This window comes from Battus philenor, unplaced genomic scaffold, assembly GCF_028537555.1.
Source record: "Battus philenor isolate CCGP_79_NKW_IND1 unplaced genomic scaffold, ilBatPhil1.0.hap1 SCAF_10, whole genome shotgun sequence".
Taxonomy (NCBI): domain Eukaryota; kingdom Metazoa; phylum Arthropoda; class Insecta; order Lepidoptera; family Papilionidae; genus Battus; species Battus philenor.
In genome coordinates this window covers 6,210,161-6,237,677 of record NW_027181662.1, presented here as the reverse complement: position 1 = coordinate 6,237,677, position 27,517 = coordinate 6,210,161, and the positions used below count along the sequence as shown (strand labels likewise).

General features: G+C 31.4%; 3 protein-coding genes across 3 annotated transcripts in view; 1 reads left to right on the top strand and 2 right to left on the bottom strand.

Moving 5' to 3' along the window:
* The window catches only part of Sol1, a 365,472-nt gene that overhangs the window by 98,653 nt on the left and 239,302 nt on the right, over positions 1-27,517 (top strand). Inside the window, exon 4 of the mRNA XM_068770529.1 lies at positions 2,668-2,894. Coding sequence (XP_068626630.1) covers positions 2,668-2,894 — 227 coding nt within the window. The remainder of the gene's footprint in view (positions 1-2,667; positions 2,895-27,517) is intronic.
* On the bottom strand, positions 21,476-23,353 carry LOC137925045 (uncharacterized). The gene is made up of 3 exons (XM_068768488.1): positions 23,245-23,353; positions 22,678-22,854; positions 21,476-21,585 (listed from the first exon to the last, which is right to left on the bottom strand). Exons 1-3 carry the CDS (start codon positions 23,287-23,289, stop codon positions 21,544-21,546), a joined length of 264 nt encoding a protein of 87 aa, XP_068624589.1. The 5' UTR covers positions 23,290-23,353; the 3' UTR covers positions 21,476-21,543.
* On the bottom strand, positions 25,159-26,489 carry LOC137925192 (uncharacterized). Its single transcript, XM_068768599.1, has 3 exons — positions 26,385-26,489; positions 26,117-26,293; positions 25,159-25,254 (listed from the first exon to the last, which is right to left on the bottom strand). Exons 1-3 carry the CDS (start codon positions 26,427-26,429, stop codon positions 25,216-25,218), a joined length of 261 nt encoding a protein of 86 aa, XP_068624700.1. The 5' UTR covers positions 26,430-26,489; the 3' UTR covers positions 25,159-25,215.

The following is a 27,517-nucleotide window of genomic DNA, read 5'->3' as shown; positions in this document are numbered from 1 at the left end:
GCAATAAAGTGGGTTTCGGTGTTAGAGTTCTTTTAGATACGTCTAAACTTTGCCAAACACATTAATGATTCTTATGTACAGAGTCAACAGTCTAACACACATGAGACGATTTTAAAATTTTTCACGTCGTTATGGAATTTCCTCAACAAAGATTTTATTTTAAAAACTTAAATAAAACTGAGAATTTATCTAAAAATATTTTATTTCTCTCGAATTAGAAAGACTAATGGATTGACACATCGAATAACTCTCTATTGAAATGTTTTCAGACGTATATTTTAATATTTTAATTTGAAAATTCAATTGATATTGCTTATTTTGTTTAAACTTTATTTATAGAGATTATACTTACGTACATATTCGTGAAGTGTATATTTAATTGGGAAGATGCTGACTTAATCCAGATAAGACTCGATCAAAAGCCAGAGTCTCCTATATCTTGTACCAGAATTTATGTAGACATTATTATTGACTTGAATATTTCTCATCGTCCAACATTATATCATACTGTTTTTTTAGTTTTACTTGTATAAAATTCCACGAATAAAACAATTCAATCTGTTTTCAAAAATCGTAAATAAAATATTTTACGAATTAAATAACTTTTTAAAAAAAATTCAGAATTGATTTTTAATGTTAGAGTTATGTGGTACTAACGGCAAATTTATGTATGATTCGATTTTTTTTACTTTACATTTTTTTATCTGACGTATAACATTTCAGGACCAAAAGAATATAGTAGTAATCCGATTTTTTAAAAATATTTTTTATCGGAATTGTAAAAATGTAAAAAACAGATTAGAATTTTAGTGTATTTAGATTCCGTGCAACGACTTGTCGAATTACCAATATCTCTTTTACGATCGCAATAACAATGAATAATGTTCTAATTTGGAATGTAATAAATCTTTACGACAGAAACTTTATGTTTTAGCATTCCCAGGAATATTAATCATTCTTTTGTCTCTTGATATATTTAAAAAAGGATTTTATAAATTTTAACTATGTGCGGTTTCGTTTACAATATTGATGACTGTTCAATATTTTCCAAATAATAAAAACAGCGTGAAAAAGACAGAATTTTGTCATATCAACATATAACACATCTTTTTCGTAAAACCAGTGATTTTGTTTCATTTATGAAACTACAAGTATTGGTTGCTATATACTTAATAACGTTTTAAATTGGTTATAAATGATTATAAATATAAGTTTAATATAAACTTGACTGTAACTGTTTGTATTTATGTTATTTTAATAATGTATTTCACTTCTTCATCTTAGACGTTTCTTCGTCACAAAAGGTCTTATTCATTTTGATACGCTTTAATAGAATTGAAGCTGATGTCTTTCAATGCCATCCTTTTCTCCACTTTCCTCGAAAACAGTCAGAGAATCCAATATGATTTAACATGATCAGACCAACGAGTAAATAGGAACCATGTATGCGGATCGAAAAGAGGAATTCCACAGAAATAAAATTGTTCATTTTTATCGTTATAAATACGGGCGAAGCTTCAATGAATATACACACTTCTACTTCGGACTTCGTGTTATTACACTACCTCAAAACCTACCGGCCCTAGGAAAAATCCCACATGGTCTTCTGTTGCCCACTTTTCCTATAACCGGTAGATTATCGAAGTTATCTTTGGCTATAGGCGATGTGGCTGAAATAACTTATTGGTACTGGAAAAAAATCTGGGAGAGGCTTCTCCTGACTTTCAGTTTTCTCTTCAATTTCTTAACCAGTTTCTTAGTAAGTATAGTAAAGTCGCTTTTGTTGCTTTATCGGAGTGGTCTGTTTCAGCGCCCGACCTGTATTCTGAATGACTTTATGGTTCGAGGTACCTCCCATTCTGTATGTAAACCTAAAGTAATTTGTTACCGTATTCTCCGTTATTGATTGCCTGGCAGAGAAGAGTTCACAATAGTTAGACTGAAAATGGTGAAGTAAAGAGAGACTAAGTGACTCTTCTTGGTAGAGAATCAAATATTGTTCGCCGTCCACCGTGGACTCCAATTAAAAGTGTATTTAAAATTAAGATTATGTTAATTATCATAGGATTTATACTATTCCACGAAATATAAAAAAAAATTCGCAAATAGAAATAATTTTACTGCGAAGTTCATAAGCCTATTACGTATTATAATAAACGCTTTGAACTCAAAAGCAAAGGCTTGGCGGCTCAAAACATTATTTCATAAAGTGAAACCTCTGAAACATCTTTTCGCACTCGACTTTCAATAAACCATCGTCGCGTGACACTAATGCTTGTTCATTTTAAAATATTGCGCCTTTAGACGTTCATCGAGGTGGAGATTACCGACCGGCTGAGGTAATCGCATTAGCGGCAATAGAGCAATCTCGTAATAGCATAACTTTGAAATACTGAACGCCTCTTTCACTTGCTTCGGTCTTTGTTATGTTATTTTATTATATTTAGAATTTAGCTTACAAACTATCCATTTATGTCTTCTGACAACGGTTAATAGCGAAAAATGTTCGAACAATTTCATTTTCCAATACTCCTAGTTGAAAAACTGTTCACATAATCTGATTTTAAGTAATACCATCTATTATGTTAAATTGGATTAGGTTTAAGTATTTGTATAAGAAATATTAGGCAAAAAAAAATAACAGAAATTTTTCGCAAATTGTTACAGTTGTGCTCGTGGAGATTACCTGAAAGTATACTGGGAAGTACAAGGCCCTGGCCCACCTGGAGGTATCAACGAAAGATCCGCATGGGCTAAGGAACTCTGTGGTAGTAGATCAGAAATACCGCCAGCTCTCTACTCTCCCGGACAGTCCATGGTGCTGGAATTTCATAGCGGACCGAAACAAAATAATGCTACGGGTTTTGTGGGCACCTTCAGCTTTATTGATAAACGTAAGTATTTTAAAAAAATTAGACATAGCTATAATTAATAATTTCAATTAAGAACTGAAAGTATTATTTTATATATTCAGAATAATTAATATCAAAACTTTTTCATTTTCATCTTAAATTTTTTGTTGTCTCCGGCCTGGATGGCGTCTTGGAAATTAAACATATTTTTTCAAACAAAGGTCACAATTATCAAGATCAATATTGCCAATCGGAACATGACAACATATATAAAAATAATAAAAATTTTAATATAATATAGTGTTTAAAATAAGATACATAGAAATCCATTAAATTTTAAAAAGATGATTCAAGACTCATATTTGAATTCCTGTTTTTTAAGTATGCGTTTATTTGTTATTTGCTAATAAGTATATAATAAACGAATACATATGTTACGCGACATATATATATATATATATGTATATATATATATATATATGTGTATTTATATATATATATATATACCATTGCACAATATCTACAAAACGTCGAAATAAATAAGTATACAGTTATGAAAGAAGAAAGACGAAAGAGATCTTTATCTGAACAAAGATAGTCAGAGTAAATATAAAATAAGAATAAAATATTAATAATTCAATAACAGTTTGGCTATCCATCAATGTCCCTAAATCCTTACTTCAGGGAATATGTATTATAAAAAATAGAGATACGAAAATAATTACCAACCACACTAACACAAGGTTTAAATAAATGCAAGAAAGACGCCTAATAAACATTTGTTAGTTTAAAACATTATATTTAAAGGAAATTGTAAAGCTTATTATTATAGCTTATTACGATATAACATAATTATTATGTTATCGGTGTTTTATATACAGTGCAACTTCGTACTGGTAACCGCGACATCATAAATTTCCTTTAGTGTCAATAAATAATGTTTAAATGCCGCGTCACGTGATAAATTCCTGTAATTCAGGTGACAACTGTTGTTCAAAAATTATTCTCGCATAATTGTGTACATGTTTTCAGCATGAACGATTTTGGTATAATGCCATCATATCATTATCATATTGTATGGTTATTGTAAAACTATGTAACTGTTAAAAGTCTATACTGAAGTGTCTAACGAAATCATAAGAGTAGAGTTTTTTTTTTATTTAAAATGTAAAATAAATATACTGATTCTACTAGAACTTTTCATATAAACAATGTGCTATTGCAAAAAGTGTTATTTATTTCCCACGATAATTTATATGTTATTGGAATATTAATGTGTCAGCGAAAGCATAATTTTATTTCACATTTTATTTGTGGTCGAATGGGTTGTCTCTTTGTTTGACAATAGGAATATATTTTCTCTACTAATGATTTATTCACGCAAATATTTTTTTCAGAAAGAATAGCGTTGTATTTTTGAAATTAACACAATCAGACTTGGCGCAGTCTTCCGGTTCCAGTATTGCTTGTATTTAAGTATATGGGCTCACTTTAGCGAACTTAAATAGTGCGACGTAGTACCGCACTGCCCGCATTTCAAAACCAGAAGCCTTCTGAGTTAAAATTCAACTCTGCTATCGATTTAGCTAAAGGTCTACGAGTTCTACACCTACCTCCGACAACAAAGCAGATATCAAGTAGTCAATACAATATATCACACCTGGTGTAGGTTTTTTTTTTTAATTTTTAATTCACATATTCCAAATTTTGAATTCGATGAATCTGTAATAGCCAGGAAGACTAACAGCGCACAGTACTAATCACGTCAAAGCGATAATAATTTTACTTGTTTGTCATTAAAATAATGATGCTTTAACAAATGATCATGTAACTTATCACAAGATTCTCTTGTTGATCTTACCTGTGGTTAACTTAGATCAACTTGGTTAGTCTGTTTTGTAAATTGCTAGATGTAGATGACAGTGAGTTGACTAAGAACGCTTAGGCTAAACGTAAACCTGAGGGCTTCTTTGAAAGCCTGGACAAGAGTCGTTACATCCATCAGATCGAAAAAAACCTCTGAGCTCTTTTATCGTATAGGCCACTCCTTGAAGGTATGATAATCAAGTGACATTGATATAGATCGACGTCTTAACATTTTAATTTACACACGTTTGATTGAACATTTTGATTTCCGAAGTTGACTAAAAGTGTCGAATCGAGTCTTGATTAATTGCAATTACCAGGTGAAGGTTTTTGTATGATGTACGCACAATTACGTTCATAAAAGTATTTCGAACCGGTAAGCGAAGTAAAATCCGTCTACCCATAAGGTGAATAGACGAATAGATGAAAGAGGATGATTTACATTCAGCTATGGAGGTCCTATGGCTGAGATTATGATTATGACGATGATGTATATTAATACCTTTCTAATGTCGTGATAAATCAATGTTAAATTATCTAATTTTTTACTATAAACTATTGTATTGTTGTCAAATAGGTGATAGTTATCCGCAATTACACGCTTAGTTAATTAGAATGATTATATTGCTCGATTAGATAAATTAGCGTTTGGTTAATGCTCACTGAAAGCAACTTCAGCTTTCGGCCCAATTAGTTCTTCGGAACAAGTGAACTAGTTCCGTGAACTAATTTAGTACTTTCGTACCACAGAAGTTCTATAGAGAGTACCTATAGAAACAAAACGATTCACAAAACAAACACGGTTCTATAGATATGAAATAAATTTTACTTCAATATTTTACAAAGACCAATCATAAGGTTTATGCCTTAAAGATGCATAAGTTAGAACGTTAAGATAAGATATCTATATTAGTGTATTGTGTTTTTAAATAGTTACAACGGCGGCGTCTACCTTAGTCTTTTAGTCCAGAAGAGAGATATTTATACTAAGAGAAAACTAGGTAAAAGAAACATGGATGACATCGGTAAAGTCGATAAATTTTAAAATCAAAGGTCTATCAAACCTTCAGCGATATTTTTTTTTATTTATTTTTCCAAATTATGTGATGCATTTTTAATATATATTATTAAAATATAGACATTAATACACATGTAAATGTAGTAATTTTTGTTACAGTAATTATACTAAACAGATTATCAACCATAAAATATACAATATCTATAGCGTACATATTTTATTCATGTCTTTTCCTATTAGAGGTTGGCTACCGTTAGTGTATATCTTAATTTTCGCTGCAGCAATAAACAGCGTTCATTGTGCTCACCTGAAATTTTTCAGCCACGTGATGACCGGTTTTCAGGCTTCTTCATTTTTACCTACGTATTTACTACAGAAGATATTTCTATGCATTACAATTATATCCAAAGCAGCTTTTGAATCTTAAATGAGTTCTAAATCTCTCTGGGATACCCTAATATTGGATTATCTATCCATCTACTATGTTCTCAATAATTTTCTGTACATTTTTAAATTACAGAAATCTTCTTTCCTTTTTGTTGTTTAATAAAACTAACTTTAACGTAGTTTCAATATTGTTTTCAATGTATAATTATATACATTGAAAACAGTATTGAAACCACCTTAAAGTTAGTTTTAATTTCTTAAAAGTTATTGTTTTTATTATGAAAGTTTTAAAGTAACCTAACGTAAGCTTATCATGGAATAAAATGTTTTCCTGCTAAACCACGCGATATAACCTATTCAGCCGAAACAAAGCGAGATAATAGCAATTTATGTGTTCATTCAAGAGCCTTTACAGAAGCTTTAAAACTATAAACAAGATTAACGAGTTTGGAAGCCGATTAACTAAGTTTGTGGCGTACTGGCCCTCATACGTTTTAGCCGTTATAAATATAAAAGGTAACATTTGTAGTTCATGATAACAATGGAAACATTATGTTAATTATAGAATTACGTTAAAGTATTGAAATTAAACAAGATATGTCAAAGTTTACAGCTTAACTGACCTCCGTAACGCTTAATTTTCATTAATAAGATAAGATTAAATGAATTTTTATTTCATACGACTGAGATAAACACAATTCCAAATACGAATCAATTGAAAAGATACAACTAAAGACAAAAACCAACACTAAAACATTATAATAAAAATAAACATTTGTCATTAATTAGAATGTTTTGATTACGATGTGTGGTGCATTGGTGCGGAATGGGTCATGGTTCAGTGGCAAGAATCACCCAGTGGACGAAACACTAATTTTCATCTTGACCCTGCAGACAACAATGAATAACACAAGGTAGAATAAATTCGTAAATAACAATTGATCAACCTATGATTCGCCTTTCTCACGAATCAATTTGCTAAACGCGTTTCTAGTGACAGCATAAGTCTAAGTCCCCTATTGGAGGCCTTGACACTTTAAGGAGCATCCGCCTAAAGGACCTTTTTCTCGTTACGAAGGGGGCAATATTTCGAAACCTCCTGTCTCGGGATTGAATAAGGCTCTGTAGGATACTTACTACCAACTAAAGCTCCCTCGGTAGTCGTCATGTGTCCTGGTATGTGGGGCTCCACTAACTGCATCGAATCTTCATCTCTCGCGCTATGCTATTTTGGACGTTAACTCTTGAACCCCTGTTTTGCTATATGATGATTTGGGTTCACTTTGGTTCATCCGCTTCGGAGTCGCTAAAGCTAGCGGAATATGACAAAGGCAAACCGCATTTGCGATTAACCAAAATAAAGCAGTAGTTTATTGCGTGTGTATAACGTATTTGGAATATCATATTAATCCACATTTATGTCTTTGAATATTAAGCTACTCCGCGTGATTTATTCTTTCATTAAAAAATACTAAACACGTTTGAACCAAACAGTTTTTATGATAACACATGGAGCAAAAGAGTTTTAATAAGTGTAATTTTAACGCCGATTACCATACTAAATGTAAAATTGACAAATGTGTCTTTCAAATTTACCTGCAAAAGAATAATCTTCAATATCATAGTCTTAGCCGTAAGATGTTCACTGTTGACCGTAACACAGTCGTCTGTTTACCTTGTGGGTGGATCTTTGGCCTATTACATCGGATTTAATTAACTCAAATTAAGAATAGTCGATTATAGTTTAAATAAAAGAGGACCACTATTTATTAATAGTAAGGTAATAGGATCGTTCTTAAATATGGGTATTTGAAATTCGGTATTTATCCTCAAAAACAGGCAAAATTAAAATTAATGTAGATTTAATTTAATAATACATTTACATATTACACAAATATTTCTCTTGCACAGTCACTCTTTCTCCCCATCCTTGATTACGCAAATGTATCTAGACCTCACTGAAAACTAACTAAATAAACTTGAGCGCCTTCAAAACTTTTGTACTCGCTTCATATTTGGCCTTCGAAAATATGATCATGTTTCGGAATTTCGCGCTAAGCTCAATTGGTTACCCATTAGGCTTCGCCGGAATGCTCACATACTTTATCTACTCTATAATATTCTTTTCAATCCACTCACTCCCTCTTATCTCAAATCAAGGTTTCAATTTCTTCAGGATACATATGAGAGGTCTTTGAGATCATCAGAGAATCTGGAATTAAAAATACCGGTGCATTTTTCCTCGTTTATGGCCAAATCTTTTACCACGCAGGCCGTTCGATTGTGGAATGATTTACCGCTGAATAAAAGACATGCTAACTCACTACCTATTTTGAAGAAAATGGTTAAGAACCATGTACTAAACCTATATTTATCTATCTGTTAATTCTTTTTATTTTGTTTCTTTCTGAGGCAAGTGCGATCGAACCAATACTGATCGAAGTCAGTTAGATGTTTTTATTTATTATTGTATTATATTTATAATATAAATTAATCCTTATTTATTTTAAGTATATATGTAATATACATATGTATGTATGTTTAAGTATGTATGTCAATGTATTTTTATGTTCGTTTGTTTGCAAATATGTATTTTTTGTACACGTAAACTACCCATTATTAGGACTTTTACCTTTTCCATACTATGGTTGGCTGTAAGAAATTGCCTTGTTTGATTAGATACTACGTATGTACTTTTTACATATTATTGTAAAACTTATTGTATGTATCTTATCGTGTACAATAAAAATTATTAAATAAAAATTATTAAATAAAAATTAATAAATACATTTCAAAAGGTTTACGCATCATTGGAATCGTATTGTGGAATAAAATTTTCAATAATCGATGAAATGCCGTTTTATTCATTCAACCGACTTTAAATTCGTTTTTCACTACTGAAATCGACCGATCCTAACAGAGTGTTGCGTGCGCGATTTTTGTGGTACACCGCTGCACGCGATTCTAGTTGGATGTCTACTCAGGTGCAATATGATCGCGTGTTTTGGTCGCTAGCTACTGTTGATGGCAATTAATACTGTGGGGTCAAGATTAGTAAATGTAAACGAGAATGTATAGACAGTTCACTATAGTAATGCTTACGTTTCTTTTGAGAAAGTAATAATTTTAGGGTGCAATTAGCGACATCTATCGTCGAAGCCCTTAACTCAAGAGCTATAGAATTTTTTTTTAAATATTGTAATGTTAGTTTTATATTTTATGTTCTGTACACGTAAGAAAGAAACTTAAAATACTTTAATGTATTATTGTATATTTTATTAATACACTAATTTTTTCCAATACGATCAACAAAAATTGACGTCAAAATTTCCGCCGAAGTACATCACCTGCTAGACTGTTACGTTTACGCAGCTTCCATCCGGTTAAAGATCACCAGTCCACCATTTTTTTAATTTAACATGTTTAATTTTTAATTTAATAAATTGCACGAAAGGAAATGTACTTCTGTACTATTATAGTATTAATTATTAGACTTTTTTATTTATCATATTCATAGATGTAAAATTAAGTCTAATATAATAGTTATTTTTCAATCTTTTTGAAAAGATACAATTATATTGTTGGTGTTTTTTATTCTACTATCAATGGTTTGTTAGTAAACGTTAGAGGTTTTTAAACATGTGTAAAGGAAAACTCGCGCCCACTTCAATGCTTTAATTTTGTCGTTACAAACTATATGTTCTGTTGTAAAACTTTAGACGTTTCGGTCCCAACGGTTTTAGTATTTCGTTTTTGTGCATTTAACTGTACGAGTGAGAATTGATAAACAGAAAACTTTTGTTAATATCCATATTTATAAATTAATTTTGTTTTTATGGACATGTTTTCGTACTGGTAATATGTTTGAAAATATTTTAATTTTAAATTGCATAAAATTGCACAAAAAATACTTTTATCGTTAAAAAAACCATCATAAGTAAATTAGAAAGGATATTCTTAACTTTTAGAATAATATTACGTATTTAGAATCTGTTATTATAAAAACATTTATTTATTTTTGTAATCGTTTGCTTTTATTACTTATCAGTATGTATTGAAATAAATGTAAATAAATGTTACTCTATATAATCGAAGTTAATCAATATATTATATAAGTAGGCAACCTATATTTATTTAACTTGAATTATTTCAAAATTTAGTATTATTTAACAAGTTGAATTGTCAATGAGCAGGCTACATAGTGCGCAGAACGGATTGCCACCGGGAAATAAGATTTCTAAAAATCTTGAAAACTGTTTCAATTACTTAGATTTACCGCAACCCCCGAAAATAACTTCTTTGGCTAATCGTAAACCACATCTGTTGTTTAAATTTGCAAATAACTACATTGATTCTTTTTCTTATCTAAAAACGTTGTGGTTTAAATGTCTATATAAGAACTCACAAAATCTTTTCCTATCGTCAACTTTCAAAACGGAGCGTGGTTCAAATCCAAATAGCGTGAGATAATCACCTAGAGCCTTTAACGTGTTCTTTATATCAATAAATAATTTTAAATTATCTATTATAAAAACTTTAGGTGAAAATTGATTTTTGGTAATTGTTCGTTTTAACTAACTTTTTTTTCTCTTTGACTTAATATTTCTAAATAACTTTACTTAATTATTTATATTCTTTAGTCTAGGAGTTTATTTAATTTTATTGAACATCATTTCATTGTTCATTTTATCAAATACTGCATTTACAATTAACGTGATAAATTAACAAAATAATGCCATTTTTGTCACGTTACTAGTTGTTTAGATATGAAATTTTGAATTTTTCTCTCAAATAATAAATGAAATTCAAAGAATGTTAATTGTGAAATGTATTTATTTATTAAATTTATTGTATACACCCAATGTTAGCGGAAATCATGGTTGCTAGTATCTGTTAAATATCAATTTCCGTTCCATTGGTTTAGCGTATAACTCGTAATCACGTTGATTAAACGCATCGAGCTTAAACGTATTATCCTCTAAAGTTTCGAAATTTGAACAATATTAAATTTTGCGTACATTAAACACTGTGTAAAATTAAATTTAATCCGCGGAGTTGGAAAGTCAATATGAAACGTCCAATATTTCATCTCCATTTAGGTGGTTGCAGAAAATATTTTTCGTTAAAAGGCGTTCATTTCGTTTTTGTTCAATTCAGTATAAAACTTTTTTTTGTATATGTATTAAAAATTATAAACTTACTTCACTAATCATCATTATCATCATGTGAGACGATAGATGCCCACTTCAGGGCATAGGCCTCGCTCAAAGATCGTGGTGATGACCGGTCTTGCTTCACTCTCATCCAGCGACTTCGCGCAACTTTGATTATGTCGTCAACCACTCGAGAACCTTTCGCCTAACGACCGTCAGTTGCACCAGCGATTCACCACGCCCACTAATAATTACTCCAATTTTGTAAAAATAATAAGTAGACTACCAAATTAAATTACCAACTCACTAAACTAAAAATAAACACGAAATTCAATGTTTGCAAAATTTCAGTATTCCTCTGCGTGATTCTCATTTAAATTTTATTTCATAATTTACTCGCTTTTAGCATGTATGCTTGGCGATTTAACATTTTCAACAATAATTATGTCTGTACAAGACTGTTTTGTAAATAGACTAATTCTAAAGAATATTTTGACACGACTTACTCAAATAAAAATATTTCTTTCTTATCTATTAAACATTTCTAATTAAAAGGTTGAGCTTAATAAACTTAATACACTAAAGGTAATAATAATTTAGTTGATAGGTGTAGGTTTAACTACGTATAAATTGACCACCATAATAGGTTAATTTGTGGGACACCAGTTCCGTCTTATCTAATTACAATGACTATAACAGATGGCTTTAGTTAATGGAAGTAAGACTATGTTCGAACACAGGTATAAATAGAAATGGATTAGTGTACGAAAATATAAAGTTATGAAATTTAGTTACATACATATAGACGTAATTGTGAAAATGTGATTTAAAATATATGACTCAATAAGAAAATAAGTGGAAAACATTCGTAATTATAAATCAATTTTATAACAGTTGTCTACAAAACAAAAAGTTGTAACAAAAAATAATGTGCATAGAACAAGCATTTTGCCCGACGTTGAATAAACCCTGTGGCACTTAAACATTCTTTGGAATCCTCGAAAAGGAAGGTTGTAGATAGACGCTTGTGAACTCCGATGTCTGGTATTATTCTATTTGAATAAATAACGGAATAAAATAAAAATTGAAGACGATAAAATTTTAACGTTGCTTTTTTTATAAAAAGATCAAATTTTCTTGGCGTTTATCTGATACTATGTACAACAGTGCGAGTGCTAAACAGAATTTTGAAATACAAAATCCTGCATTTTGAGCTCATCTAGAGTTGACAAGTAAACTGCTTTATTTTGGTTAGATTTTTATTTGTTACATAGATTTTAAATAATCTGTAACATATATTATACTTAAATTTATGCTACGTGCCTTGGATAACTAAGATGATTTTACTTTTGAACATTAGATGTAACAGTTGAGCTAACTTCTGTAAGCTAGTTCTACAATCAACCTTAGTTCAATACTAGTTTGTATTTCTGTCAATATCCTTGACCATCCACATGAAATGGGAACATGAAAAAAAAACTGAAACCAATTTCAACAGTGAGAGTCCATTAAATGAAACAATCAACTATCAAAATCAGACAAGATCATTTTGTAATTGATAATAATAATAAATAAAAAAGTATCCAAATGCACTTAAAAATAATATAAAATGTGGCATCTCTGCGATCATTGTCACCCTCTTCTTGATCATTGTAACCAAGGTCCTTTGTGTAATCTCGGGACAGAGACATATTACGTGGGTGCAGGTGTGGAAAGTCTTGAATAAACATTTGTCTGAATTAACCGGAATGTTTCCTTGACTAGACCGTTCTGAAAATATGACAGGATTTTTGTAAAATTCAAACTTTCCGTACAACTCATGCATATTTTAGCTGTATTTTTATTAAAACAAAATTTGATTTTCAACAATTTATTATTTAATATATGGTGTATACATGTATTTGTTTGATAGATGATTAACCTTACAATTAAATGAAAACCGTTACATTCGAAAAATGTGGCTAAAATACTAAAGATTCTATCTAGATTGTAAAAATAAAGAAAAAATCAATAAAACTGATAATAATGAAGAAGCATCAATTGAAAATAAAAGAAATATTTATTTTCGTAACTTTTTCGTAACGTGTTCATCGTTATCATTTTAGTTGTAAGACGTCAACGGCTCGATTTAGGCCTAGACCTTTTATTTCCAAAAGGACCAGTGGGTTGCGGCCTGCGTCCAGGCGGTATTATTTATATGGATATATACATGTGTAAAATACAAACACCGCAATGTGTGACGACAAATTTTTCCAATGTGTGTTGCTATTAACGATATATGTATCCAAAACGTGATTGTATACGAATGGCCTCATAAGGCTGAAGGTCACCGAGAGAGCAATTGTGTGGGCTATGTCCGAAGCTTCGCTGCCAGGTCTAATCAGAAATCACGAGATCCGCAGAAGAACCGGTGACCTTGGTTCTTTTTCACGTAGTTAGAAGAATTGCTCGTCTAAAGTTATAATGGGCGGGGCACATTGCTCCTGGGAGCGATGGCCGTTAGCGCCAAAAGGTTCTCGAGTGGAGACTACATACCGGTAGTCGCAGCGTGGATAGGCTCCCTATTCGGTGGACCGACGACAAGGTTTTTTTTGTTTTAGGCCTCCTCTATAGGGGGGCTCTCGTTCCACCCGTATTTATTTTGGAACAGGGTTTTTTATTTCCTTAATAATTTTTTCACGTTATTTTTTTTTCTTTCTCATCTTCCATTCTTCACATTGTCTTTTATTCTACTTTCTCTCATTCCACAATTTAATCTTTCTTACCCTCCTATTCAGTTCCTCTCATCCATCCTCAATAACTGCGTTTTTGCAGTCTATTGTTAACAACGTTATAATGATTTTAATTTATTATGTTTCCTAAAGTTATTTTTATCACAGCTTTATATCATAATTTATTTAAGTTACATTTTAATTTATTTCTACAATCATTTTTTCTACATAATACTAAACCTTCTGTGTTTACATGTTTAAGTTATTTCTTTCTGTTACTTTATTCACCACAAACCTGCAGTAACCGGGGAAGCCCTCTCTTTTCTCTTTTTCGGCCAAAATGGAGGCGATTGTGGCCTCCTTTATCCGTGTGCCTATCCGGCATTCGGTCTCGTATCGGAGCCCGCCAAATGCGGGGCATTCTGCTAACTGGTGGTTCGCGGTCTGGTCCACGCCTGGTTCACAGAAGCACGAGGGATCCTCTTTGAGCTTGAATCTGTGAAGGTATCACAGGTTCAAGCTCAAAGAGGATCCCTCGTGCTTCTGTGAACCAGGCGTGGACCCCCCTCATAGAACCCCCCGTGCCCCGTAAGGAGCTGGACCAAGACCGCGTCCACCTCCATGCTACGGAGCGCGCGGTAGTCTGCGACGTCGTCCGGGAAGAACTTCCGCGTTGTCGATGCCGTCGTTCAATTCATGTACCTGCTATTCCATTCGTCAAGCGTTCCCAGCCTAAGCTGTCGCTTGACGAATGAGATAGGGGACGACATAGTTAAATACTCAAGAAGTCGCCGCAAAAGCGGTCATCGTGGTGATATTTAAGGGAGTCCTAGGCCATACAGTGGGTATCCATCGGTTAAAAAGAAGATCATGTGATAATAATGATAAAGATAAATTTCCAGACTTTTTTATCGAATATTACTGTTATTTAAGTATTAGACATAACAAATTTAAATATCTAAAAACAATTTATCCTTAGAATCGATCTGAAAATAAGAAAAAGATACGTATATGTGTAAATTTTTTTATTCTTATGTGAAACATAGGTGAAATGTAAATAATTATAACAGAATTAATAATATAAAAAATTAAGTTGCATTGAAGTACGAATGAACATTTTGTATAACTCTTATAACTTTACAAATATTACATAATAAATAAAAATATTTTCTTACACTTGTATTATTTTTATTTGTTATAAACATTAATTAACAAATTGGTCTACCCATATAACAAAAAACGTGAAATAGTCCTAAGTATTCTAAGATACTAACAATTATGGAATCTACCACAATAGTAAAAGTTAGTCGTGATTGCATTGTCAGCGTTGAATAAGTAGTTACAAATAAGAACAAACCACAACCGACAAAGCGACACACAGCTGGTAGGATACGGGCTTATTGAAGTACACACAAAAGTAAAATTTGCGCTTCAATAAATATTCACATATTATAACGCACTCAAATTTAATGTTCATATATATATAAATTGTAAACCTTTAATAATAGTAGGATGAGTAACATATAATTTAAAAAGAAAACTATATCAGCATAAAGATTCTACTTATCATTGAAGGCAATTGATGTTTATTGAATACTAAGAGTTCAGAACTCAGCTTTTTAGTATTTGACGAAGGTCCGTTATCATTATAGCCTTTTAACGTGTCAATCGAAATAAGAAATGAGCGAACCGGCTTTGAAAGTCACGTGTTGAAAAGTATCAATTTAACATTGTAATATCTAATCTGATATATGTAAATAAAAAGCCTTTTAAGAGGCGTAACTTTTCAACATTCCTTGGATTTACCGTGCGGTTGCATAGATTATTGTGTTGAAAATGGAACGAATAAGGTGCTCGGGGCTGATGATTTACATAGCAGATTTAAAAAGACCTTGCAATGGTTTATCGTTTAGCGTCACTGGCTCGAGTTCTCTCTTTCATTACTCAACGGAATTTTAAGTAATCCAGCTAATACTGCCTTAGAAGCCTGTTCCAGAACTAAGCCGAGTTTCGCTCTCATCCGGCGTAATTCTTTCAGCAGGTTTAGGCAACTTGTAGTTTATGGACCCTTCGGTTACGCGAGCTCGTCTCAGAAAATACTGTAAGAGCCTTGGGACTAACGGGATTAACTTCATCGAAAACGATAGAGTGGTTTAGACATATAGGAGTGTACAACAGACAAATTCACTATATTATATCCAATACATCCTAATTTCAGTTTTATTATTATGTCGGTATACGTATATGCATAATAACTATGATTTTTTTACAAACATATTTTAAAAAAATCTGACGTATTTTGAATGAAGATTTATCTCTGGTAAAGGGCATCTCCACCTTTTTCTATATCAGTCTTTCATTATCTTTAGTCAGTCAGTCTCCCCGCCCTAATTACTAGTCTAATTGATCCATAGAATTATCAGGACAGAGACAGAAAGGAATTTTTTCTGATAGTCTGTTTCAGTTGAATGGTCCACCGGTAGTGTTTGTTACACGACCTGCATCCTCGAGGTAGACAGACGTCATATTAAAGGATGTTAGTAGTCGCTGAATGTAGATCCGGATCTAGCCGGATCTATCCTTAATAGAGCTACCAGCACTAGACGTCCCAAAGCTAAAATAATGATGATGTAATTAATAAATATCGTTTTTTACATCTAACTGACAAACTATTTCGAAAAATATGGCATAGTCGTATTTTACGAAATAGTACATAAAACGATACAGGAGTTTTTGAAGGTCATGACTTAGTTACAAAATAATTTCGCTAGAAAAGTTATTCTGTAATTTAGTCATAGATAAGGTGATCCAGAGTCGAGTAACCTGAGTCGAAATGGAAACATTTCGTTTTTAAATTTAAATATAGAACATTCGCAGTGAAGATAAAACAACAGTCGCATCAAAAACAATTCAAAGAAAGGGTAAATGTTATTTTTCTCCATCGGATCATTCAAATGCAGCGCCTCGAAGCTCGTTTCGAATTTTCATACAAATAGTTTCTCGTGATTGTTCGATTATCATATAGATAGATGGTTTTGTTCTAGAACTAGACAATCATTTAATACAACCCATGGCATGAACACTTTCGCGAAACCATTTTATAGACGTTAGTCTACAACCCTTGCTATCTTTTTAAATGTGCGTATCCGCTGTACATTTACTTCATTTACATACAATTCCTTTTTATTGCACGTTTTACAGAGCTTATTGTAAACTCTATTTTATATGGATTATTAGATGATATTAACTTACATACATAAAGTAACTTAAATGTATTTTTTTAATTATTAATAACATAAAAACAATAGGAGAGTAATCACATTTTTGCATTCGACAATTGCAAATCATTTATAATATCAACTAAGAATTATTGTATATTTATTTTATTTTAAAGTTATTTCGTTTTTCTGCTTATCGATTACAATTATGTAACTGTTCATTTTTAATAATTTCAATATTCGCTACTCTTTTTTGCGAAAAGTAAAATTTACTTATTCCGTGTATTTCATATAATGACGCATTGTCAGTACATGAATGTCTTTCACAAAACACATGCGTCGTATATTTCTACACCTGCGTACTTGTGATTTATTGCTGTTCAGAAGAAAGGTTTGTAATGAAAATGATAGTAAATATTATATATTAAACAAACACTTAAATAATTAATTTGTAATCAAACTAGCATAATTGAAAATGCTATCTTATTATCATTCTGATACATTTCAAATTGTTTACATTTTATGTTGATTCTTATGTGCATCTTGTCAATAACACCCTCCTCGGTCTTACACATCTTCAGTGAATGCTGCGAATTATAGATAATTTGAAACCGTTGAGTTAATATATAGTGTAACAACGTTTTTGTTGTTGTAAATAATGATGTAAATAGCTTATTAATTTTTCTTTATTATTGTATATTCAACATTTTTAGCCTTACCATTATTTCTCTTCTAATATATTTTTGATTCCACTCTGCTTCGCCAGGTGTGTGGAAAAGAAGCAGAAAGAAAGTCACACCTTTTAATAAAGTTTACCAGTACAGATTGATACATATACACTTTTTCGGATATGGCCTGAACTAAATCAAGATAATTGGGCATCATCAAGATTCTTGTCATTTAAATATTCGTTTATTAAATAATCATCATCTGTCAATTACTTTTAATATACATTTTGTAAATAGTACTCTAATAATGTTTTAAGTCATTTTTTGCTTCATCCTTTAGGTGCTTTATGTATAGTCGACCTAATTTGTTTCTTCTAATCTTGAAAATTTTGGACTGTTCACAGCTCGGAATTTAGTAGTTTATATTATTTGTTTAAGGGCATCTTTAACTGTCCACTTCTCTACGCTTTACAAAATTATTATAAAGACAAGTATGTGAAGGTGTATTTTAAATTTTTTTGTTGCAATTTCATCTTTTTACACTAACAGTTCACTCATAGCTGCTCTAGCAATGTATAATTTGCGTGATCTTCTGATGCTTTTGTTAATAATTGTTGCCTTAACATATGTATACATATATGTACGCTGGGTGGTTGCATAAGAGTCAAACACCAAAAGCTAATAATTATTTGAATGTATTGCTTTTACTCTCATCTTTCTTCCTACAGTTTGATACAACCGGCTAAGATGAAAGAAAATATATAAAGATGGTATATTTATATAGAAAGATTTAGCATTAAATAAACAGTACAGATGGTGGATAAAGGTTTCAACATAACTCTTATTTAATGTTTACACAAACAAGCCACAGCTTGTTGAAATAAACGGTAATTTAATACGAGAAGCATGCCTACAGCGCAAAGCTATGCAGTTGAAAACATTTCAACAGGATCTGGGGGCTTTGCGGACCGGTTTACTGTGGCCGCATGCATATTGAACGAGGCGGCCGCCTTAGCTTTCGTTCTAGGTGAAAGATTTAAAATTGTACCTTACATTTTACATTAGGCCGGCTAATTGCGGAAATTAATGTAATCTTAAGACGTATAACAGTTTTAGAAATTATTCCTTTTTTAATTCACTCCCATTTTTATTTAAGTTATCTTTTATGAGGTCTTATAATATGTAACTTGTCCCCCGCCCGCTTAGCGCAGTGACTCAGATCTGTGTAGGGACAATTTCATAAAAGAGATTCTGAAGGCCCCCTCAAGTCCCTTTGCGGGAGGAATTCCGGAATATTTCTACTGACTTTCAAGTTTCTAGGCTTTATGGTTCTAGATATATCATATTGAGTCTGTACGTCGGTTAAAATTTCTTATATGTAAATTAATTAATTATGTAATATATTACTTGATTTGCAACGTAGTCGCTTAATGTGCACCGTATATGAAAGTTCAAGGTCACCCAGAGTGCAATGGAGATAGCGATAGATTCTCAGAGTTCAAAGAAAATCAAAAATTGGCAGATCCGTAAAAGAACCGAGGTCACTGACGGCTTTGGGCGAGACACATCATTGGTGCAACCGATGGCTGCTGGGGCCGAAAGGTTCTTGAGTGGTAGACGAGGAGGTAGACGCGGCGTGGGTTGGCCCTCCCCTAAATGGAGCGATGACAAAATTAAGGACGCAGGAAACCTCAAGATGCGTGCAGCGCATAACCGATCATCTTATATATATAGGCCTAAATATCGCTTAAATGACCGCTAGGATAACCTTGCAGTGAGCATGATATGTTATCATTATCATATGATGTCCACTGCAAGGTATAAGAAGTAAGATAAACTTCTGAACTTGCTTATCCAAAATTACTGTTATTTAGACATTAGATAAAATAAATTTAAATAACTTAAAAAAAAACTATTCTTTTCTCAGAATCGATGATAAAAATTTTAATATAGGGAAAGTATTCTATCATTGATCAATATTCTTCAAAGCAGCTGCCGTAGCGTATTTATTTATCGTCTAATGGAATATTCTCTTCAGTCGCCAACTAAGCCTGTAGGTGGCTTTAATATGCATGGCGGATGGTACCCGATAAACCCACCTTACAAAGCCCCAACTGATCCTGTTTGAGCGTTCCAGACCGTCCTGTCTAGAGCTTTCGAGAGACTTACACTACATTTCTTTTGTTAATATCTCTTTGTTTCGTGGACGTTAAAAAGTTTTGTTCTTTTTAATATACGACAAGTATTACGTACTATCGCACTAAAATATATTTTTATTGTTTACCTAATATTAAAAGGTATTATTATTATAAATTGAGCATTGGTAGCCCAGCGGTGGAGCACTGCGATTTACGATCGTATGTCGCCTGTTCGATTCCCGGGATATAATGTTATATAATTTACACTTTGTGCTTTAATTATATAGGATTAACAATGCTCACTAACTAACTAACGGCTGCATCCTCTACATACCATAATACCACACCGACCATGTCATCGACCCTTCTGCCAAACGTGGCGATAATGTTATATTCCCCCATAGATATCCTATTGGAAGGTCTAAGCTTTGCAGTGGGCATTTATGAGCTGAAACGATGATTATTATTTATTAAATTATATACGCAACAAACTAGAAATAAATAAAGTAAACAAATAAACATCATCTGCCGTAAAGAGTAAAGTAGGAATCAAGATATGTTGTGATTCTAAAATCAAACATTATGGATAAAGTTTTTAAATAATATTCATTAAAATTGACCATTTTTAACAATTTTGATTGTGAAAAGAGAACAAGAAAGAAAATATCTGTACAAATTATTCTTAAAAAGTTTCATTGTTTTTGAATTCCGTGGCTTGGAGCTTCTTTTCAAATGTAAAATATAGAAAGGAGCAGTTTATATGCTAAGTGAGGAAGCGTTCAAAGCATTACCAACGCCCGAGCTGAATTTTTATTGTTCATTCATAAACTATTATTGTTCATACAGCTGTTGAAATACTTTTAAGTTGACTTATTTTGTATATTCGGTTACGAAAGTTCAAAATCTAATATTTTATTGTGTCTTTAAATTTTAAATCGTTTTTAAAGTATGGAAACTAAAAATGATATTTAAAAAAAAACATTCTTAAAGTAAACTTAGTAAAGGTGCGAAAGTATAAAATTTGTGATCTTTTTTGATGTTAGTTTTTACCAGTTTATGCACAGGGTATTCAAAATTAAGTTGTTCTACAAAAATTAAACCTTTGCAATATTAATCAACATTGAATTTAGATTTAATTACAAAAGTTTATATTTGAAAATAACTCTAAGAAAGTTATTAAATATATTATGATAAAGTTATTCTTGTGGTGAACGTTCAAAGCACACGCAAGAAAGCCTGAATTTCTTAGGAAACGTTGTTCATTGTTAGGGAAAATATTCTTAAAATTTCTTAATTATATTTTAAATTAATTAAAAATTTACACCTGAAAATTTTGTATAGCACAATCGCAAAAAATATTCAAAGACATTGTTAAAGACAAATCTTATTATAAATTCATATTAAAAAGTATTTCACTAAACCAAGATCTCTCTTGCGAATATCTATGGAAAAAAATACAACATGAAAGGTTTTAAATGTTTAATATCCAATTTTATTACACTTCACTAATATTTATACAAAAAGTGTTGCGTCTAGTTCTTTGGGGCTTCTTTTTTCGCTTCTAGATCCTTAACCTGAAACATTATTTTAAAATAAATTCAATCCCTCCTATCGCTCGCTCTATTTTTCCTTAATAATCAAGTACATCTAATTGTAATTTAAAACAAAAAGGCGTTTGTAATAAGACCGCCGTATGTAATCCATCTTTTAGCTATCATCTGATTTCTTTTTTCTTTCGGTGTTAATGCACAACTAATTATTTTAAAGTAATAATAAATTTATTTTATTTATCCTGTAATTCATTCTGTTTACAGAACCAGTTTTTTTTTTCTTGTAATTTAGCCTTTATTTAGATAGGAAAGAAAATAAAGATTTATCTACCGCAAAACGAAATACTCGATCTTAAAATAGAGTAGTTGAAACAATTCGATCGCTAAGACAATATTTACTCAAAGACATCCAATTGTTGTTCTTGGACAAAGAATCGCATCCTATACGATTGCCTTTATACTTAAAGATGAAGATTTTGTAACATTGGTCTGCTAATGCTACAATCAACTGCTGCTTGGCGTATCTTAAGTAAACTTAATAAAGTATACGAGTATAATGAGATGTGATAAGATCAATGTAATGAAAGTAAACAAACCAAAATTTGGTGGTGAATTTAGATATATTGTGTTATTAAATTGTAGCTTCAGCATATGTTTAAAGGTCGTGATTTTTTGGAAACGGTCTTTTTGCAATAAGCTTAAATGTTCGTAGCTCTGTAAAATTATAAGTTTTCTTGCAACTACTTATTAGTATATATATATATATCATGTAAATTTTTACAAGAGTATATAAGTCATGTGTACAAATAATATGATGAGTTAAAGAAATTTATAAACATTAATAAACTGTGTTTGTTAGATCTTTTTTTTTTAATTAATGAATGATTTTGCAATAAATTAATTTTCTCATTTGGATATGTGAATATGTTCACGGGGTACCGCAATATAGCTATGATGAAGGGGCGTCGAAATGGTGGTGGAAAATTAGTCACTCACACGTCAGACATAACTCTTAAATATCCCGTTCTTACGTAAGACAGAAAACGCCAAGGCATTTAGTCGTCTAAAAACACAAAAAAATCTTGACTTTAGAAAATAATTAATTTTATGACTTACAACATTTTGAAGTGCATCAATAACGGAATTAAAATTTTTCTTGATTTCCTCTGGGTTGAAAGTTTCCGAAACTTTATCGTTGACGGTCTTCAACGTTTCCTGCCATTGCTTTTGGAGATTTTCCAAAGTGTCCGGCTTAATAAGTGGTTCGGTTTCCCGTTTCACAAAAGCGTGTACCTGTAGAATATAATAACGGACTGTTAAATAAAGTATTAAAAAGTCAAAATGACAGATGTGTATTTAATATGCGGCTAAGCCAACATTAATTGTCGCGAAATCACATATAATATCAAAAAAATATGTTGCAATAATATGAACGTCTAAAAATTAGAAATTTTTGTAAAGTATTATTTATATTGAAACCATTGCATGAATGATATTTAAAATATTTAAAAATTCCGCCTTTCCACCACTTTGAGACTTGTTGTTAGGCAATTCATACCTATTAATAACAAATTTTTTTTCTAATATGTTTCAAGCATTTTTATAATTTAGCTATGGTCGTGGTTAGTTGAATAAATGCTGTTTATCCTTTATTAAGCGAATAATTTTGAAGTATATACTCACACTGACAAGGCATATTGCCAGAAGAACAATAATAAGTTTGTTCATTTTTAAATCTGTCGAACACAACCTTGTTGCTTGAAAACAGGAACGGTATAAACTTTTTGTCGTACAATTGCCTTTATCTCGCCTCGTTCATGTCACGTTTGTTATCGTCGACCTTTGTTATCATTTCCATAAAAGTTAATTAATAAATGAGTTTGCAACGATCTTCAAACGCTGCTACGATAAATGCCAAACAAATTATCGTATTTGACTTTCAATTGGATCCAATTTTAGTTTCCTCGTACATTAACGAATTGGTCACAAAATTGAACAATAACAGCGAACAAAATAATAAACGTCAACTTAAGATATTTTTTTAAATTTCAGACTGGAAATGTACATAGTTTACTCAGTGTTCTTTATACATACAGTAGTATAATATTTTCTTGTAGTTACAAAAAATATAAGGTTTTAATTGATGTTAATAGAATAAATCAATAGTTAGTTACTTATTCTTTTTTCTTTTATATATTCATATAATATTGGATATAAATATGTTGACGAACCTCTCCATGATGTATGTATTATGTTTTGTTTAACACGGAAAATATAGTGAAAGTACAAACAGTGTTTGTACTTTACGTTCTTGTAGTAAGTTATAAAATTATTCATATCAGAGTAACACAAGATATTAAAATCGTTTCGTAAAAAATATTAAGCAATTGTTATGACTTTATTTCACAATAATTTTTATCGTAATGTTGACACGCTATTATTACAATTTTATCATATGAAATGAGTAAAAACGAATATTTATTTCAGAGCGATAGTAATAACATAATGTAATGTCTTGTGCTCATTAATAGTTTTATTTTTAAACGGTTTTTGAAGTTAAGAGAAAGCACTCCGCACCATGTTTTTTTTTTCTCATATTCCAAACCAGTTTGAGATGGGGACTTTTATTTCTCCTTTAATTAAATTTTTCACATATATTATTTTATTTTCACGCTCTTCAACTATGCGTCCTAAGATCTTACTTTCTTTTCCTTACCTCATACATTTTTTCTGCCTTTCCCTTTCATTTCATTTTCTTCTTTTTTGATGCCTTTCATCCATCACCTCATACCTCAGGTTTTACAATATTTATTTTTATTTTATTTTACAGAATTTAATTTATATTCATGTAACTATTATTTACAATAATTTTTATTTTGTTTACATTTTTAATTCTTTTTATTATTTGTGTTACAATTTTTTCGCATAGCCTAAGGAATTCAAGTCGCATGTCATCGTTATTAATTAGCAAGGGTATTGATTCCTCGCTGGCCTTAGTGCTTAACCAACATTCGGAGTCGACTCGGAGTCCACCAAATGCGGTACAGTGGGCTACCAGTTGGACCATGGTCTGTTCCACGCATGGTTCACAGAAACAATGCCCACTATGTTATCGGTGATGACTTGATACTGATACGCGGGTCTGACTTCGAGACACTTCGAGCAAGCTCACAATCGCTGAATAACCCTCAATGGGCTATGCTCAGAATTCTTTATGGGATTAAGTCAGGAATAAGGGAATTCCCAGCCTAGCGGATTTTCAATTTGAAATGACAGTGGTCAAGTAGTATAGCGCGCAACAGATAGACGCCGTGGCCTTAACATTCCAAAGGGGAGACCTGAGACCAGTGATTGTAGCGCAAGCTTCTGCGTTACCGCTAGTTTTATTGCCGAAAAACGACGAGTAGGATATCGTCTAGGGATAAGATCTGCGTCCTGTTTACACCCATGGAATCTCTTAATAGTAATTGATCAACAAGAAACACCAGTGCCAATTTTTTTTTTTAATAATCAACTATTATTAAAAAATGTAAATATATGTTGAATCCAAGTATATTTTTACAGTATTTGAAAAAAAAACTACAGATAAATTATACGAATTTATTATTAGCTTAAATTATATTACAAGATCTGTTCATTTCATTATATACTATTTTATTGCTGTTTATCTTCAATCTTCTTATTCGGGTCCCACTGAAAATAATTAATATGTTTTGTTATATAGGTTTACCATAACTTTGTGCACATTTTTTGTACCATACAATCAAGTAACAAATAAATGCTAATAATAGATTTTAAATAATTACCTACATAAACTTATAATAATTTAGGAATTTCATTAAGATAGGAAGACTTTTAGTAGATTACGGTAAGATATAAAGTAAGCAGCATAAAATATGCATCAAAAAGGTAAAGACAGTCAGACGACCTTGTCAAGGTCGTGGAAAAACACTGGAGGCTTTTAACCAATTTACTTTAAAATCTATGGGAGTGACCTATATCTAGCAGCGGAAATGGTAAGACGGAAATGATGATGTTGATGACGTATTTATTTATAAGCATTGACATGTAGGACAAAAAGCTAAGGTGACGTTTAAACATTCAATTTGAATCGGACTATTCTGTCACCGAAACTGTTGTACCGCGTCTTAGTTATGCGTGCGGCGAGACGGGGAGAGTATCGGCAGCTCTGTTCTATCTGTCCGTCATAAACTCTCATACTCTAAGTCTCTTGACTCTGTGTTTGGCACTAATTAGTGTAACATAACTCCTGAAGATGCCCCATGGAGGGCTGAAACACGTGATGAGTGTTTAGCTGTGGTAGTTGTGTAATTCGCATTGTTTGCCGCATACGCATTTATCAGCGGGCTGGCGGGCGGTGCATTTTATTGCACGATTACGACTGCATGTGCGGAAGTGGCTATATATTGGTCCTTTTCTTACTTCTCATACTCTACTTTACTTCTCCTTTCCTCGATCTTCCTCCTTTTATAGCAATATACAAAAATAGTAATAAGAGTACAGTTTATTTTGGAAAGAAATTTAATTTACTCACCGCATTACTAATTTTATCTATAGCATTATTAAAAGCTGCTTTTAATTGATCCGGATTTAGATTTTCGTGTAATTTATCTCCGACATTCTTCGAGATTTCCTGTAATTGGTTTTTTATACGCTCGAGATAATTTTCATTTTTTGTTGATTCAGCGTCACGTCGTACATAAGCATGAACCTAAAAATAGAAAACAAAAAGGAAATATAAAATGGATACTAGTCATTAATAACGTAAGTAATGTATTATATTTATTAAAAAAAATACTTACGTTAAGAAGACAGATGGCAAGAAACACGGCAGTTAGTTTATACATATTGAAAAGTTTTCCAATTTTACTTTATACTAAAGACTGCTGACAATTCATGTCTTTAGATTTCCGTGTATATATACGAAGCTTTGTTATGATTTGTTTATATTGTTGTATCAACAGTATTAACAATAATTAGTTTATCACACAAACTAACATCCGTAATTAATAATTACTTAATTACTATAGTATAATAGACTTCGTTTGTAATATTAAGGACAGGACGGTGACAATTAATCTTCGATAATGAATAAACTTTTTCAGAAAAAAAGTTATTTTACTACCACTTTTTTATGATGGTAAATATAAACTACCATTAAGTATTTACCATAACGACGGTCGCTTACCATTTTTATGGTTAATTCCATAACTATAAAGATGGTAGTTTTATGGTTCGATTATGGGTTGGAAAGTTTATAACTTTTATACCTGCACACAGAAAGTAAAAAAAAAAACATCGTCAACAAATAGTTAGTCAAACAAAAAAACTGAAAGATATGGAATATTTACCTATCCAAATGGAGTCGGTATCCTGTATCACATCCAGGTATTCATCTTCGTTACAGAAAACTAGTTTTCTCAAATGTTTTTATTCATATTAAATTGAAATGTCAGTCCCTCGATTACATCCAGATGTATTTTTGGCAGACCAGAAGTTAATAGCCTGCAGCATTCAAAAAAAATGTTACCTGTTACGGAGCTATTACATTATTTATTAATTAAATGTATGTAAATGATTTTGTGATAGTTAAATCGTGACCTGACTAACAAACACGATATATTTGAAGTGAAACCTCAAACGCGTTAAGATCAGTGTGAACTGTCAGTTATTGTACTTTCAAGTTCCTACAAAATTTTGTTAATTTTTATTTGCTTAGGAATTCAAAAACTATTAGAAATCTTATTAAAAAGATGAAAGGAATCGGTAAAGTCATTTTCAGGCTACCATTTAACCAACAGAAATAAGGATTCGCGTTATAAAATATATTTATAAAAAAGATTTTAAATAAATCAATTGTTTTTTTTATAACTTGAAATAAAACTTCTTTTTTATTTTTCTCTTTCGGAGTCATGGCAATCATATTTATTGTAAG

Excerpts from the sequence above, each read along its gene's own strand:
- LOC137925045 (XM_068768488.1), bottom strand. The coding sequence starts at position 23,289 with ATGAACAAACTTATTATTGTTCTTCTGGCAATATGCCTTGTCAGT. Across the intron at positions 22,855-23,244 it reads TGGCAATATGCCTTGTCAGT|GTACACGCTTTTGTGAAACG; the intron begins GTGAGTATATAC and ends TATATTCTACAG. Across the intron at positions 21,586-22,677 it reads TTGATGCACTTCAAAATGTT|GTTAAGGATCTAGAAGCGAA; the intron begins GTAAGTCATAAA and ends ATAATGTTTCAG.
- LOC137925192 (XM_068768599.1), bottom strand. The coding sequence starts at position 26,429 with ATGTATAAACTAACTGCCGTGTTTCTTGCCATCTGTCTTCTTAAC. Across the intron at positions 26,294-26,384 it reads TTGCCATCTGTCTTCTTAAC|GTTCATGCTTATGTACGACG; the intron begins GTAAGTATTTTT and ends TTCTATTTTTAG. Across the intron at positions 25,255-26,116 it reads TAGATAAAATTAGTAATGCG|TGGGACCCGAATAAGAAGAT; the intron begins GTGAGTAAATTA and ends AATTATTTTCAG.